Genomic DNA, 13,913 nt, shown 5'->3' with positions numbered 1-13,913 from the left:
GATTACGTTTTGGAATAAAAAAATAAACAAAGTATAGGAAACAAATTTTATTATATACAGATGAAAGCCACACTCAAATACTACTTTTCTACATAGTCACCATACAAATTAAGGCATTTATCGTAGCGATGTACGAGCTTGGAAATTCCTTCATCGAAAAATTCGGCCGCCTGCGCCTTCAACCACTTCGTTACCTCTTCTTGCAGCTGTGCGTCGTCATCAAAACGCTGCATAGCCAGCCACTTCTTCATTGCTGGGAATAGGTGGAAGTCGCTCGGTGCCAGGTCGGGACTGTACGGCGGATGAGGAAACAACTCCCACTTAAAAGATTCAAGAACTTTACGAGTGACATTTGCCGTGTGGGGCCGGGCGTTGTCGTGAATCAACAAGATCTTAGAGCTCAACATTCCTCTGCGCTTGTTTTGAATTGCTCTTCTGAGTTTTTGGAGAGTTTGGCAATACCTTTGAGAGTTTATTGTAGTGCCTCTTTCCAGGAAGTCCACCAAAATTACACCTTTTCTGTCCCAAAAAACAGTCGCCATCATCTTCCTTGCCGACATTGTTTGCATGCATTTCTTGGGTTTTTGGGGAGAACTTGTGTGCCCCCACTGCATTGATTGCAATTTCGTTTCACAGTTCACATGTTTCACCCATGTTTCGTCACCAGTAACGATGCGATCGAGTAAAGAGTCACCATCCTTATGGTAAGCGTCCAAAAAGTTCAACGCTGCAGCCATTCGCTGATTTTTGTGGTCCTCTGTCAAGATTTTTGGAATCCATCTTGCACAAAACTTGTGGTAACCAAGCTTTTCGCTGATGATTTCGTGCAACAAACTTCGCGAAATTTGTGGAAAACTCAAAGAAAGTTCCGTTATTGTGAAATTTCGATTTTCACGGACTTTAGCATCGACTTTTTCGAGAAGTTCGGCGGTCACTATGCTGGGTCTCCCACTTCGATCTTCGTCGTGAACATTGGTTCGGCCATTTTGAAATCTTATGACCCACTGACGCACTCCACCTTCAGTGATAATGTTGTCCCCATACACTTCACGAAGCTGCCGATAGATTTCTATCGGTTTACAGTTTTTTGCAGTCAGAAACCTTATTACTGAGCGCACCTCGCAGCTCGCAGGATTTTCAATTAACGCAGACATTTCAAACCGTCACAGTATCTGAACGGAGCACAGCACGAACCTCTCACTAGCACGGCTAGATGCAGACTGAGCTGCGCAACGCTCTGACCCCAAGATGGCCGCGCTAGCCCCGCCCCTAGCGGACACAGACGGAAACGTAATCTACTTCCTGGATGGCCCTCGTATTTACAGGCATTCTTGAAACAACTCTACGGGAAGAGTTTTTTTCAGTAACTACAAGTTTTATATTGCTGACATTGCTTAAAGCAAAGTTAACAGAAAACTTTATTTTCATCGCTATGCTTGGGTGGTACAAATTCCTCTATTTCTTTATAATATTGGCTTTTAAAATGAAACAAGTAAAGAAATAGGGAGTTAGTAAAATTAATTGGATTAAGGGAAGTATTGCATGTATTGTATATAAATAATTGCAAGAGATTATAAATGATAAAAAACAATTTTGATTTTCTCTAACTCTTTTGCATACTTACAGAAGTTATTTTTAATAGCTTTATGATTAAATACAAATATAATAACAGTATCGCTATTCTTTTAGTCTTTTTATATTTGTTTTCTTACTGTTAATTAATGCAATAATCTTTTAGCATATTGCATTTTAGTCAATAACATCATTGTAGGCATCTGGTGCTTATTTTTGTTTCTCAAAGTTCATATATTCATGTTTCTATTATCAGTTTCAGAATTTATTGACTTCATTCAGTTTTCATTTGTTCCCCCCCCCCCTTTTTTTTTTTTTTTTATATATATAATTCTTTCCAAGCTGATTTTCTGTATGCATTAGGTAATAAATTAAAGTTCAAAACAATGAAATGTGTGTTAAGTTTCTGTTGAAAAACAACAGAGATGTTTTGAAGATGATTAGTTCAATAGAGTTGCGATTATTACATTCACATACATTCTTGTCATTCCATTTTACAAGATACTTTAAATCTTTATTAATTCACCATAATATTTAATTTTTTTTTCACCCCAAAATGCAATTTTCAGCATTTGAAATATTTTGCTCTTTTATTTGATTGACCTTTTTTTTTTTTTCTCCTTCTACTATTGTGTGTATGGGTATATGTGCATCTGAAAACTTCACAATCCAGTTCTTTAACGAACACTAAGCCCATTAATGAACAAGATCGGCAGTGGTAAACCTTTTTTAAGAAGTGGGTCAAATTTTATTATTTTTTAAATACTAGCCCATGGGTCATTAAAACAATGGCACCACTTGGAAAGGGAGTAAAAATGGTACCAATAATTTGGAAACACAAAATTTGTTTACAGAAAAACTTGACGGTTGCCTTTTTGAAGGAGGGGTCTCTCGCTTTTAAAGTCCTCTAAAAATGTTTACTTTTGCTTTTCCAAGTGAAAAGCAAAAAAATAAGGTCAACATCAAAAAATGTATGTCAAAATTCAAGGTGATACCTATAAGTACTGCACCAGGGAATACCATGCCCAGTGTACTGAGTATTTGAATGAACAAGGAATAAATAAATGCACGTATACATTATAAAATATTCTTCATTATTAAAAATAAATGCAGATATATGTCTAATAAAATTAATAAGAGTATCTTCAATGAAAAATCTATTGTTACCTATTTTCAGATAGTTTCTTAATATGAGGTTCTTATTCCTTATTCATTAGTTTAATTCATTTCACAGTCAGTTCATTTCCAAGTTTATTTCTTTTTTTTAAATTTTACAGAATTCATCGAGGAAAACAGTTTTTCATACTAATATGGGGACCCAAACATTGTTAAAAGAGCATTAGCGTGTTCCTTCATTGAAATAAAATTGTTTGGTAAAGAATCCCATACATTTAATATTATATTTCCGATTTTTGGTGTGGGATTTTTCAGAAAGTATTCCTTCAATTTCAGAAATCAAGTTCTCAAATTTATTTTTCCCACACTATGCTGCTTTTTGAAATTCAACTAATTCCATTTCTAAATCATAGATACCTAACCACATAAATTCAGTTAACTCCATTGTTTCAAATTCTGTTTTTTATGGATACAGTCAAAAGTAGTTAATCCGGACTCGTCGGGACTACGGGGATTCCGGATTATCGATTTTTTTTCGGATTATAGATCATCAGTTTAAATCTGGTAAGATGGCAGGCAGAAATTACAAAATTAAAAATATGAAACCGTAATTTATGAAATAAAGAACAATGATGATCTAAAGGGTATCAAAATTTACAAAAAGAAAAAGCTTAATATTTATTTGTTTACTTTATTAAACATTTCTTTCAATGTAAGTTGTTTAAGTTGCTTCGTTTCATGTGATAATACTTTCTCGTTAATTCTATTAAACAGATATAATTTCTTGTTTAGTTATAAAGTTCCGTTGTTCAAGTCCTATAATTGCTGTGTCGAGAATACCAACTAATTTGTCAATCGAAATGTTTACGTTTTCAATAACCTCTCTGTCACTTTCTTCACTATCAGAAGCGAATTATAATGACGAGGAACTTGATTTAAATCATACCAAAGACGGAGTACATCGAGATGAAATACTACATTTAGTAAGGAATTATAAGCCAAATAAAATAAAAACATCTGTCCTGATCATAAGGATAGTGCTGACAGATCAACTTCCAATTCATTACACGCCGCGTCGTTTCTCCCCGCCCCCTGCCGCAGAACAGCATGAAATTGATAAACAGATTTCAGATTTCAAAACATACTTTCGCTTTGTAGATCCTTTACATATTAGTAAATATATATCGGAAATTCTATGTGACATAATCGAAAGTTCAAGCTTACTTTTATAAATATGCTCTAACAATCTGCAAAAAATAATAAGCTGGAACCAATTCAAAGATTAAGGAACAATGCAATCTGCAACATTAACTGAATTAGATAATTTTAGCTTAGCTTATACCGTCCGTTATACATTAAACGCACATGCATAAACGTATTATGCGCTTGCGCACACGCATATTCGCAGCCATTGACGCATGCGCAGAAAGTTTGTAGCTTTGAGGTCCGGATTATGGGTGTCCAAATTAACGACTTTTGACTGTATTAAAAAAAAAAAAAAGTGGAATGTATTTGATTAAACTGAAGTGTGAATGTATTTGATAAAGTGGAAAATTGTTTAAATCTCTCTTGGAAACCTTGTTTTATTTTCTGCATAATGATTAAATATTTTTAATTGCTTTTTCTTGAAAGTCAAGCGTGTTTTGAAAACTTATTTTATTTTGAAAATGTTTTTGTAATTCAAGAAAATATTTCGTGAATTTCATTTCTGTATCTTTAGTGAAGATCTGAAGTTTTGTCATAAACATTTTAATATTTATAAATATCATTAATGTAATTTGTCCATTTCCCTATCGCTTTTTATTCAGTTCGTTGAACTACTACATGATGTCACATAAGAAAGTTAAATCATTTAACTTTCTTATGTGACATATTGGAAAATTTTCTTATGTGACTGTATTGGAAAATTCATCATAACTATTGCCTTTTCATTCAGAAATAACTTTATTTCTTATAATAAACTGACAAACCAATTAAGAAAGTGACTACAGCTGAGGAACTGAATGTTGTATGTTAAAACCCCAGAATATTGGCACTTAATTTCCTCTAATAATTGTGCAAATGCTCATCTTGCATTTATAGAATTGATTACTTTTGTTACATCAGGTATTACACTGGAAAATGTTTTGAAACCTTTAAACCACATATTTGTGGTTTATCGAAGTCTATCGAAATTGTCAATCGAAGTCTATCGAAATTGTCAATCGAAGTCTTTAATCTTAAGATGGCATGTGGTAATTATAAAATTAAAAATATGAAATCGTGATTTATGAAATAATGAAGTATTTATGATCTAAAGGCTAACAAAATTTACGAAAAAATCTTAATGTTAATTTGTTTACCTTATTAAACATTTCTTTCAATGTAAGTTGTTTAAGTTATTCCATTTTTTGTTCTAATACTTTCTCTTTAATTCTGTAGACAGACATAATCTCTTGTTTAGTTACATTGTTGAAGTCCTGTAACTGCTGTTTCAAGAATTCCAACTAAATTGTCAATCGAAATTTTCTCGTTTTCAGTAACTTCTTTGTCACTTTCTGCACTATTGATAGCGGTATTTTTTGGATCTAGAAACATACTACAGATTTCACCATTCATTAAATGATTAATTATTAAGAAGCATTTTCATCACAATGAAAAACTTCTTTTATATCATCTTCATTTATTACCGCTTTTCCACATATCTTTATAAAATCCTTTAATTGGAAAATTTCACCTTTGTTTTGCGATATCCGAAAACCTTCAAATTTAGCTATCCTTCACTACATATTTGGCTATGCATCATGAGCTTGGCAACTAACGACAAGTTGTTCCGTTAAATTTTATCTTGCTTCTATTGCGCAGTGAGACAATTAAGCTTGAATTGTATTAGTTATTTATTATACTTACGCCTATTTCTTGCACATGCTTAAGGCTTATCAGAGTTCTGAATAAATAAATTCCCACCATATATCTAAGCTTTATTGAGGGCAGACGCTAGATATCTTACCGCCTGATGCAGTCTCTGTGGGTCCTAAATTCTGTGATTTAATGCGGCCATACAAGCCCTGGCACTGGTTCTGAGTTTATGTGAATAACAAATCAGTTATTCTTAATTCAAATAGCCCTAAATGTAATCGTTAGGTCTGTGAGTATTATCAATAAAATTTATTTTTAGTATATGGAAAGAAATTTTTGGTAAATTTTTCTTCGTCAACATTTTTTAGTGCATTTAACTTAAATCTGTAATCATCGCCAAACATAATGTCAACATAAAAGGTTACCATACTCCTTTATTAGTCAATTACTAACATAAAAAAATTGTTTAGGCATGGCTACATGAGTCATTACTCACCTTGTCATGTTTTGGTAAACATGCGGTGATGAAAGGAAAGTATAATAAATAATGATTCGCCAGGTTGGCATCAGATCAAAGATGTATCTATGTGGAATGTTTTGGTTTGAGATGTGTGGCAAAAAGCAGATACGCAGCAATGGAGCCAAATTACTGATCATACAAATTTATGCTAAAAGGTATGTTTCTTCAATAACAAGGTATTTTATTTAGTGTTAAAGTGAAATTAAGAATCAGTACTCTCCAGATGTTTTATTATGCGTGGAGGGGGGGGGGGATCAAATGCACATACGTAAAACCCAGGAGAAAAGCATTGTTGGTGGTTTTGAGGTCCGGATTTTAGATCATTCCAGATAATAGATGTCCAGATTCGGACTTTGTACTGTATTTTGCTTAAGCTGCTAAATAAAACCAATGTTTTTTCCCACCATATGGTGTTTTGCATCTGTTGTTTTAGAAATAATTTTTTATAGGTCACTATTGAATTTTTTAAATGCATTATTAAATTCTTTAAAAATATCAAGATTGGTATATTTCCCCTTCAAAGTTATTAGTTCTGTTAGCTCTTCTTTCAGTATATTACCTGATTTATGTCAAACAAAACACGCTAATTGTACATAACCTTTTACATCATTACTCTCATTTAAAGCAATTCAGTATATTTCTGCATACTTTAAATCCTTATGTATTTTTGAAGAAATATTTTTTTCTGATTCTGTTCCTCGATTTTTAATTGTATTGTGACTTAATGGTAGCTCATTCTTGCACTTTATAAACAAATCTTTCCCTTTAAAAATCTGCAAATAAAGTAGCACTACATTCTAAAAAACGTTTGTTTCACAAACTAACTTTCTGAAAGAGCTTTCTCATGGCAAGTAATGCAGTGGGTTACTTGACAACTAGCAGCTATATTTTTATTTTTTGGAATCAAGGAATTATTTAAAACATTGGTTTGTGAATTACTCTGCTTTTCTTTTGGTAAAAAATATTCTCTCCTTTCTTCGTCTGTTGAGAAGCTGATTTTTGAATACAGCTTTTCAAAATGTCTTTTTGCATTGTATATATATGTGAAAGTACTTGTTTCTTGCAGTTTACACACACAGTCATTTTATTCTTTTCAATCACACCATATTTTTCAAACCATTTTCTCAGATAAAGGTTTGGAAGATTTATCATTTGTTTTAATTTTTTTTAACTGCTTCTATAGTATGGGGCTACTAAAAAAAATTATATTTAAAATCCCATAATTTTAGAATTTTTTAACATATTCAATACACAAATATATGTATGTAAAATATAAAAAATAGGACGGCTTTGCTCTATGCGAACTAGCAACCTTTAAATAACTTTCTGCAATTTAGGATCTTCACCCCTAGACCAGTACTTACGAGATCATTCCAGCCTATTATATAACTGTTTCTATAAATAACAAATTCGTGCCTTTTTGCATCAGAAGCTATTTTCTCCCTCTGCTGTCAAGACCTGTGCCGCTGCTTCTTATCTGCCTTTCTTTTGTTCTAATCTTCTGATGCATTAAAATTAATTTATTTAGTAAAGAGTGATAAAATGCCTTTTCAATTGAATAAAGAGATGGAGATATAAAGTTAATTTCTTCTGTGTCATCATTTCTTCCAAACTTCATTCATGTGCCTGACTGGAAAAATATCTCATGTATATATGAGAAAATTTAATAATAAACAAATAATAAAGTTAAATTATTAAATCATGATATGATTTAATGTTATCTAAAATTACTGTTCAAGTGGAAGAAAATTGTATCTATGGAGTTTTAGCCCCCCCCATCTTAGTTTTATATTTATTATTCTTAAACTGCACTTATGAAACTAAAGTTATAAACTTTTCATCTAGGTGTTTGAATGCTAAATCTGATTACTTAAAAGAAAGAATAATTTGAAACATTCAGATGTCATTTTTATAAGTTAATATGTGTAAAAATTGTACTTCAAAGAGAATATATTAGCCACCTAGTTCAATTATATGCAAAACAGCATTTATCCTTTAAGGCATTTTTTAAAATCTGCTTTTTAATACATTAAAGAAATTTTTTTTTTAACTTTTGAAATAAATTTACAATTTTAAAATCGTTACAGTGTGTTATAAACCTCTATGCTTTATTAAATATTATAGTAATGATATCGGATATTAATAAAGAGGTAGAAATAAAATAACTAAAATTACACCTACCTTCTTTTTGTGGTAAAACATTTTGATATCTCAAAATTTGCTTAAAGCACAGTAATTTTAACAAAAGAGTGTCAAAAATCAAGTTCTAAATATATAATAAATTGATTTAAAGAATTTTTTATAAAATAAGAACTTCAAGAAAATAAATTTTGTTTCATGGATTCTTGTTAAAATTTAATGAATGAAACTATTAAAGATAGACGTTAAGTATATGGGAATATTATACACTCTTTTGCAAAAAAAAAAAAAAGCACATGGAGCAATAGGCCACCACCTACAGCATACAGACACTGCTGTGCAAAGATGTTGCAATAGTGGTTGCTACAAAGAAATTGCCGACAAAATGAAGGCTCTGGAAGGCCAAGGAGCACAATTGCAAGGCAAGATAAGATGATTATTCGCCAGGCCCAAACCGCTCCAACGGTATCGTTGTTGACAATTCAACACACTACAGCCAGGTCTATACCTGCCGTGGTACCATCCATCATCTCAACGGCGCTTGTCTGATGCGGGGTTATGCTCACAGAGGACTTTAAGACGTTTGCCTCTGACCCCACAACATCGGCGGTGTCGTCTGGAGTGGTGTCGTAGCCGACCATCATGGCTGCCATCAGACTTGCATCGTATAGTGTTCATCTATGTATCCTGCTTCACTCTTGAAGCAGATGACCACCGTGTTCGTGTCTGGAGAGGACGGGGCCTGCGGTCCCATTCAGCCTTTGTTTTACAAAGGCATACAGCCATAACCCTTGTGTGATGGTGTGGGGCGCTATTTTTTATGATAGCAGGTAATCTTTAGTCATCCTCTCTACATCTTTAACAGCTCAACAATATGTTGATACCATCCTCCTGCCGGTTGCATTACCCTTCATGGCACATCATCCTGGGGCCATTTTCCAACAAGATAATGCCAGGCCACATATCGCTGTCATATCTCTGGGCTGTCTGCGTGCAGTTGATACTCTTTCTTTGACCAGCAAGATCACCAGACCTTTCACCAATCGAGCATGTCTGGGACATAGTACGCCACCAGATTCGGGCACCATAAAATATTGCAGATCTGTAGTGACAACATCAGTTATTGATAACTGATGAATGTGTCGCAGGATAACATTAGGAACCTCTACCACTCCTTGCCTCAACAAATTCAAGCATGCATTGCCGCCAGGGACGATTCGACCAACTACTAATTGGAACACTCAATGGGTGATTGTGAGCCATGAACAGGTACTATGACCTTGATTTTTAAATAATTTTATTATCTGTGTATGACCTATACACATATTCAATTTCATCAAAAACAACCACTTCTTTCACAGTGCTTCGATTTTTTTGCAAAAGAGTTTATATTGTGATGATGCTGCAAATTTAATGATTTCCTCAATTCTCAAGAAATACCATTTACTCAACCTGAAAAAACACTCCATGCAAAAGGCATTTTTATCAAAAGTCTGAATCACTAAAGCCGGTTTATGTTAAATGTTTATCAATGACAAGTAGTTATAGTGTGCGCTATGCATAATGTTGTTACACATTTCTAACATTGAGTCAAGATTTTAAACAACATGTAAAGATTTTCATTCTATTCATGTCACGAAGTTGTAAAACTACCAACATAATCGAAATGAAAATCAACATTATTATAAGTTTATCAGATGAGTAATAATTATTAACTTACAGTCCTTGATTTAATGTCAGTGTATTTGAATCATTATTGGCTAAAGGATATCATGGTTTCTGAATTGAAACATTGTCTAATTTATTACAGTTTTAATTTGAGAGAAAACCTTTTTGGAATAGTTTAGAAACAGTTTTTAAAAAAATAAGAAATCAGAAAATAATTAATCTTACATCCACAAAAAACCGTCCTACCTTTATCGTTGAAATCTATGTTTTTGTAGCAATTTCATACACAAACCTTAGACATGCCACATCAAACAATTTTTTAGGCACCTGCACATTTAAAATTGTAACCTGTAATGAATCATGGAAGAAGCTGAGAGATGCGTGGCTGTGTGTTGAGGGATACACGAAAGAAAATCATTTGAGCAATATGCACTTGAAAATATTTGTTTTGTAAATTCGACATTAGATCTAATTTTTTTTAATATTTTCAATTTTCTCTTCTCTTTTTTATGATAAAAAATAAGTTAATAAAAATTAGTGGGTCTAAATAGCCTTCATGGGTCAGTGTCTATGACACATGGGTCATAGGCTTGCCGCCATGGAACTAGATCATCCCATTAAAGAACTGGCTGCATGGCATTTGGTGCACATCAGCCAGTTTACACAAAGCAAGATTGAAATAATCCTCCGTGTATCTAGAATTCCTAAGTTATGAAAGTTTCATGTGTTTGTTGAAATTGTTTAAAGATTTGTGATTTGTTTTCTTAATTATGTCTGAGAAAAAATTTTGTATTTGTTGACCATAGATTGTGCCTATGTATAATTTATAGCAGGTATACTACATGGATAGAAAATATTTATCAAAGTCTGAAGAGAGAAAGTATAAGATAAATTTGTTAAATCACACATCAAGGCAGGCAAATTAAATAAAATTTTAAACAAAATGTGAGATTGCAGTGTGACTGAGTAAACAATGTGATGATACGAGGAATAAAGTGAATCACTTTAGTGAAATTAAAATAAATCTCCCAATAACTGATTCTGGTAAAAATCACCAGTTTTATGAGGAATAAAGTTAATGACTTTAGTGAAATTAAAATAAATCTCCCAATAACTGATTCTAGTAAAAAATCACCAGTTTTAAAGAACACAAAAGGAGAAGACTAATATAGTGTTATAGAGCTTATAAATATAATACATGTTACTTAGGAAAACATTTAAATGAGAAAAGGGTGGAAACAGTAGAAGAAACTTTAAATTCAGATGAAAATAATAAATTGGCTGTTTTCCATATCCAAAAAAAATTGGAAACATTTAATTTTCAATGCGTAATCAACTCAAGAGACCTGGGCCAGAAATTGTAGATAAGAATTTATGTAGTTTGCGTAAGGAATGTTTTATAGATATTTATTAAATCAATTATATGTCAAATTTTAATTTTGTAATAGACACTGCTCGTATGTCCTTGAAAGAAAGATTTGAGCATATAAGTCGTTTTTCTGATATGTTTAATGTCATTTGTGGTATTAAGAACTTGCCAAAAAAGCAATAAAGACCTGAATAGAAGCTGTAAGAAGGTCACTTAGAGACTTTGTTTACCCCAAAACAAATTCTCTAAGTGAAGTGAAATAAAACTCGGAAGATATAAATGGTTCGATCTTGCTGCAGAGTTGTGCTGTCCCCTATGTTACCACAAACTGCTAGCAGTTGTTTGACAGTACATTTACAAAAAGAATTCGGTAGACATTTTTCCAAATGTGTCAGTTGCAATAAAAATTTGTGTGTGCATGTAATGTCAGTGGCCTCAGCACAATGCAGTTTTTCAAAGCTAAAGGTGTTAAAAAAATTATCTACATTCTTCAGTGAATAAAAAATGGTTAAAAGGTCTTTCTATATTAATAGTAGAAAGGCAAATTGCACATTCATTAGACTGACATGTTAATTTCTTTCAAAACAGCTGAGTGACAGGTGTTTCCTGCTCAAAAAGCATTAAATGTAAAGATTTAAGAAATGTAGAAAAAAGTTATTTAAAGAGAAAAAAATTATGTGTTTTTATGTAAGAACTTTATGAGGATAATAAAAAATTGTGTGAAAAGTGATAAAAATTAAGTTTAAAAATTAATCAGACTTTTTAACTCTTTTGCATCCGTAGGGGCCAAAATCTGTTCCCATCAAACATCTGAAATGTGTATATGAATTTCTGTTGGAATATATTTCATTTCTTCCAAGTAGAATGTTAATAATAACCTACTTAAATGAAGTGATTACTCTTGGGGATATTTGTGCAGCTTCACCCCCTTTGTGCACTCTCCACTTAGGATAGGATTGTAAGTGCGAGTATCAGTAGCTAAAGAAAGGAAAGTAAAGGTGCATTCAAATAAAAAAGCTACTATAGTTGCTTCAAAAGAATGCTTGGTATGTCATTTAACAACTTCCAAAACCAATGCACTAATGTTATGGGGGAAAGCACAAGATAGAAAATGGACACAAGTGATCGGGCAACTTGCCGATATATGCTGAATAATGTTAGTCATCTTGCTAAATCTTCAAATGAATGAGAGAATTTTCAATATTATTATTAAAACAAGGACTAATTTTAGGTTCTGTATAAATCTTAATATACTGAAAACACTTTCTTCAAAAACAGGTCTGCATGGCAATTGCTCTGAGCAAAATTATGATGCTTCTTTCTTGAAGAATCCAGAATCTCTTACTATTGTTATTATAAGATTATTAGACTTAATAAAATCTTTTTTTTTTCATGATATTAATTAACACTATATTCATTTTAACTGTTACAATGGTTTTCAGTTAAATAGTTATATAATACATCATAATCCATATATTGACATGCTTCAAATAAGAAATAGTTTAATATTTTTTTAGTATGTATTTTAGTATTTTTTAATATGATGTTATTCAAAGCAGTTCTTTTTGTATAGTGGAATATTGCAAAATTTACAGATAAAACATGTCCTACTTTTTTTTTTCTTTAACTGCACAAAGTGTACATTGTCTTTGGGGTTTTACACTTTGACCACTGGTCACTAAGTTTATAAATTTAGGTTTTTCTGAAATTTGACAGTCTTCCGAGATGGTATAATCTGGATATTCTTCTTGTGGATTCAAAATTAGGTAGATTATCATCTTGTTCTGTACAATTAGTTTCACAATCTTCTATTCACTAAAAGACCACTTTGTGCAGGAAATTCTTGTACATAATATTTTTTCCACTTAGAATTGTGTATGCTTTAAATGAATTGAAAAGTGCATAGTTGATGAAAACATTACAACTTGTTTAGTCCATATGTATATTGTATTATATTTAATTGTGTGAAGACAGGTTGCACTATTATTTTTTTATGAAATGTTGAAATTAATAGAAATACTTTTGAAATACCTGAGTATTTTTGTACCAGTTTTAATATTTATAGTTTCCACCTTTTAGATATTAATAAGATAGTATTTAGTGAAAAGGTTTAGTGATTTTTGATTTTGGCAAGTTGACGTGTCTTTGTAATTTTTATAATTATTTTAATGTCTGTTTTCATAATATTTTAATGTATTTTGTCTCATTTTTATCAGTGTGTTTCACACTTTTATGATGATAAATTTTCTATTTTAATAGATGCACAGTTCTCACCCATCCCAAATGCAACAGCCCGATTCGTCAGACAAGTCTGAATAAAGATGGTTCTATATTATTATGTGTTTGTGATGATGGTACTGTATGGCGATGGGACAGAATAAGTAAAGCATAAGTCTGCCTTTGTAAATATGCTGAATTTGTATACTTAATAAATTTTTATACACTATAAATTTTATATTTTATTTAGTAGTATCTGCTATATGGCCACCCTTCGTTTCGTTTTTAAATACAATGCCTTTTAGGCATTGTATTTAAAACAAATGCCGAAAAGGAACACCAAACAAATGCCGTACAAATGCCTAAAAGGAACACCAAACATTAAATTAAAAAACATCACAGAATTTTACTCTGCAGAACAACTTTATATATATTTAAAAAAAAGACACAAATTTCAATAAAAATGTATTACGT

At 31.9% G+C, this 13,913-nt stretch overlaps 1 protein-coding gene across 3 annotated transcripts in view; it reads left to right on the top strand.

Moving 5' to 3' along the window:
* Positions 1 to 13,672, top strand: part of LOC118179362 (polycomb protein eed-B-like) — a 96,911-nt gene extending 83,239 nt beyond the window's left edge. For all 3 annotated transcript variants that reach the window (XM_085818607.1, XM_085818604.1, XM_085818603.1), the window contains one exon: positions 13,482 to 13,672. In XM_085818607.1, coding sequence (XP_085674733.1) covers positions 13,482 to 13,614 — 133 coding nt within the window. In that variant the 3' untranslated portion in view covers positions 13,615 to 13,672. The remainder of the gene's footprint in view (positions 1 to 13,481) is intronic.
* The last annotated feature ends 241 nt before the right edge of the window (positions 13,673 to 13,913 follow it).

Source organism: Stegodyphus dumicola, chromosome 6, assembly GCF_044657685.1.
Source record: "Stegodyphus dumicola isolate Sdum_Otavi_A_Nest chromosome 6, ASM4465768v1".
Lineage (NCBI taxonomy): Eukaryota > Metazoa > Arthropoda > Arachnida > Araneae > Eresidae > Stegodyphus > Stegodyphus dumicola.
Note: the sequence above shows the minus strand (reverse complement) of the source record. Positions and strands in the feature narration are given on the sequence as shown.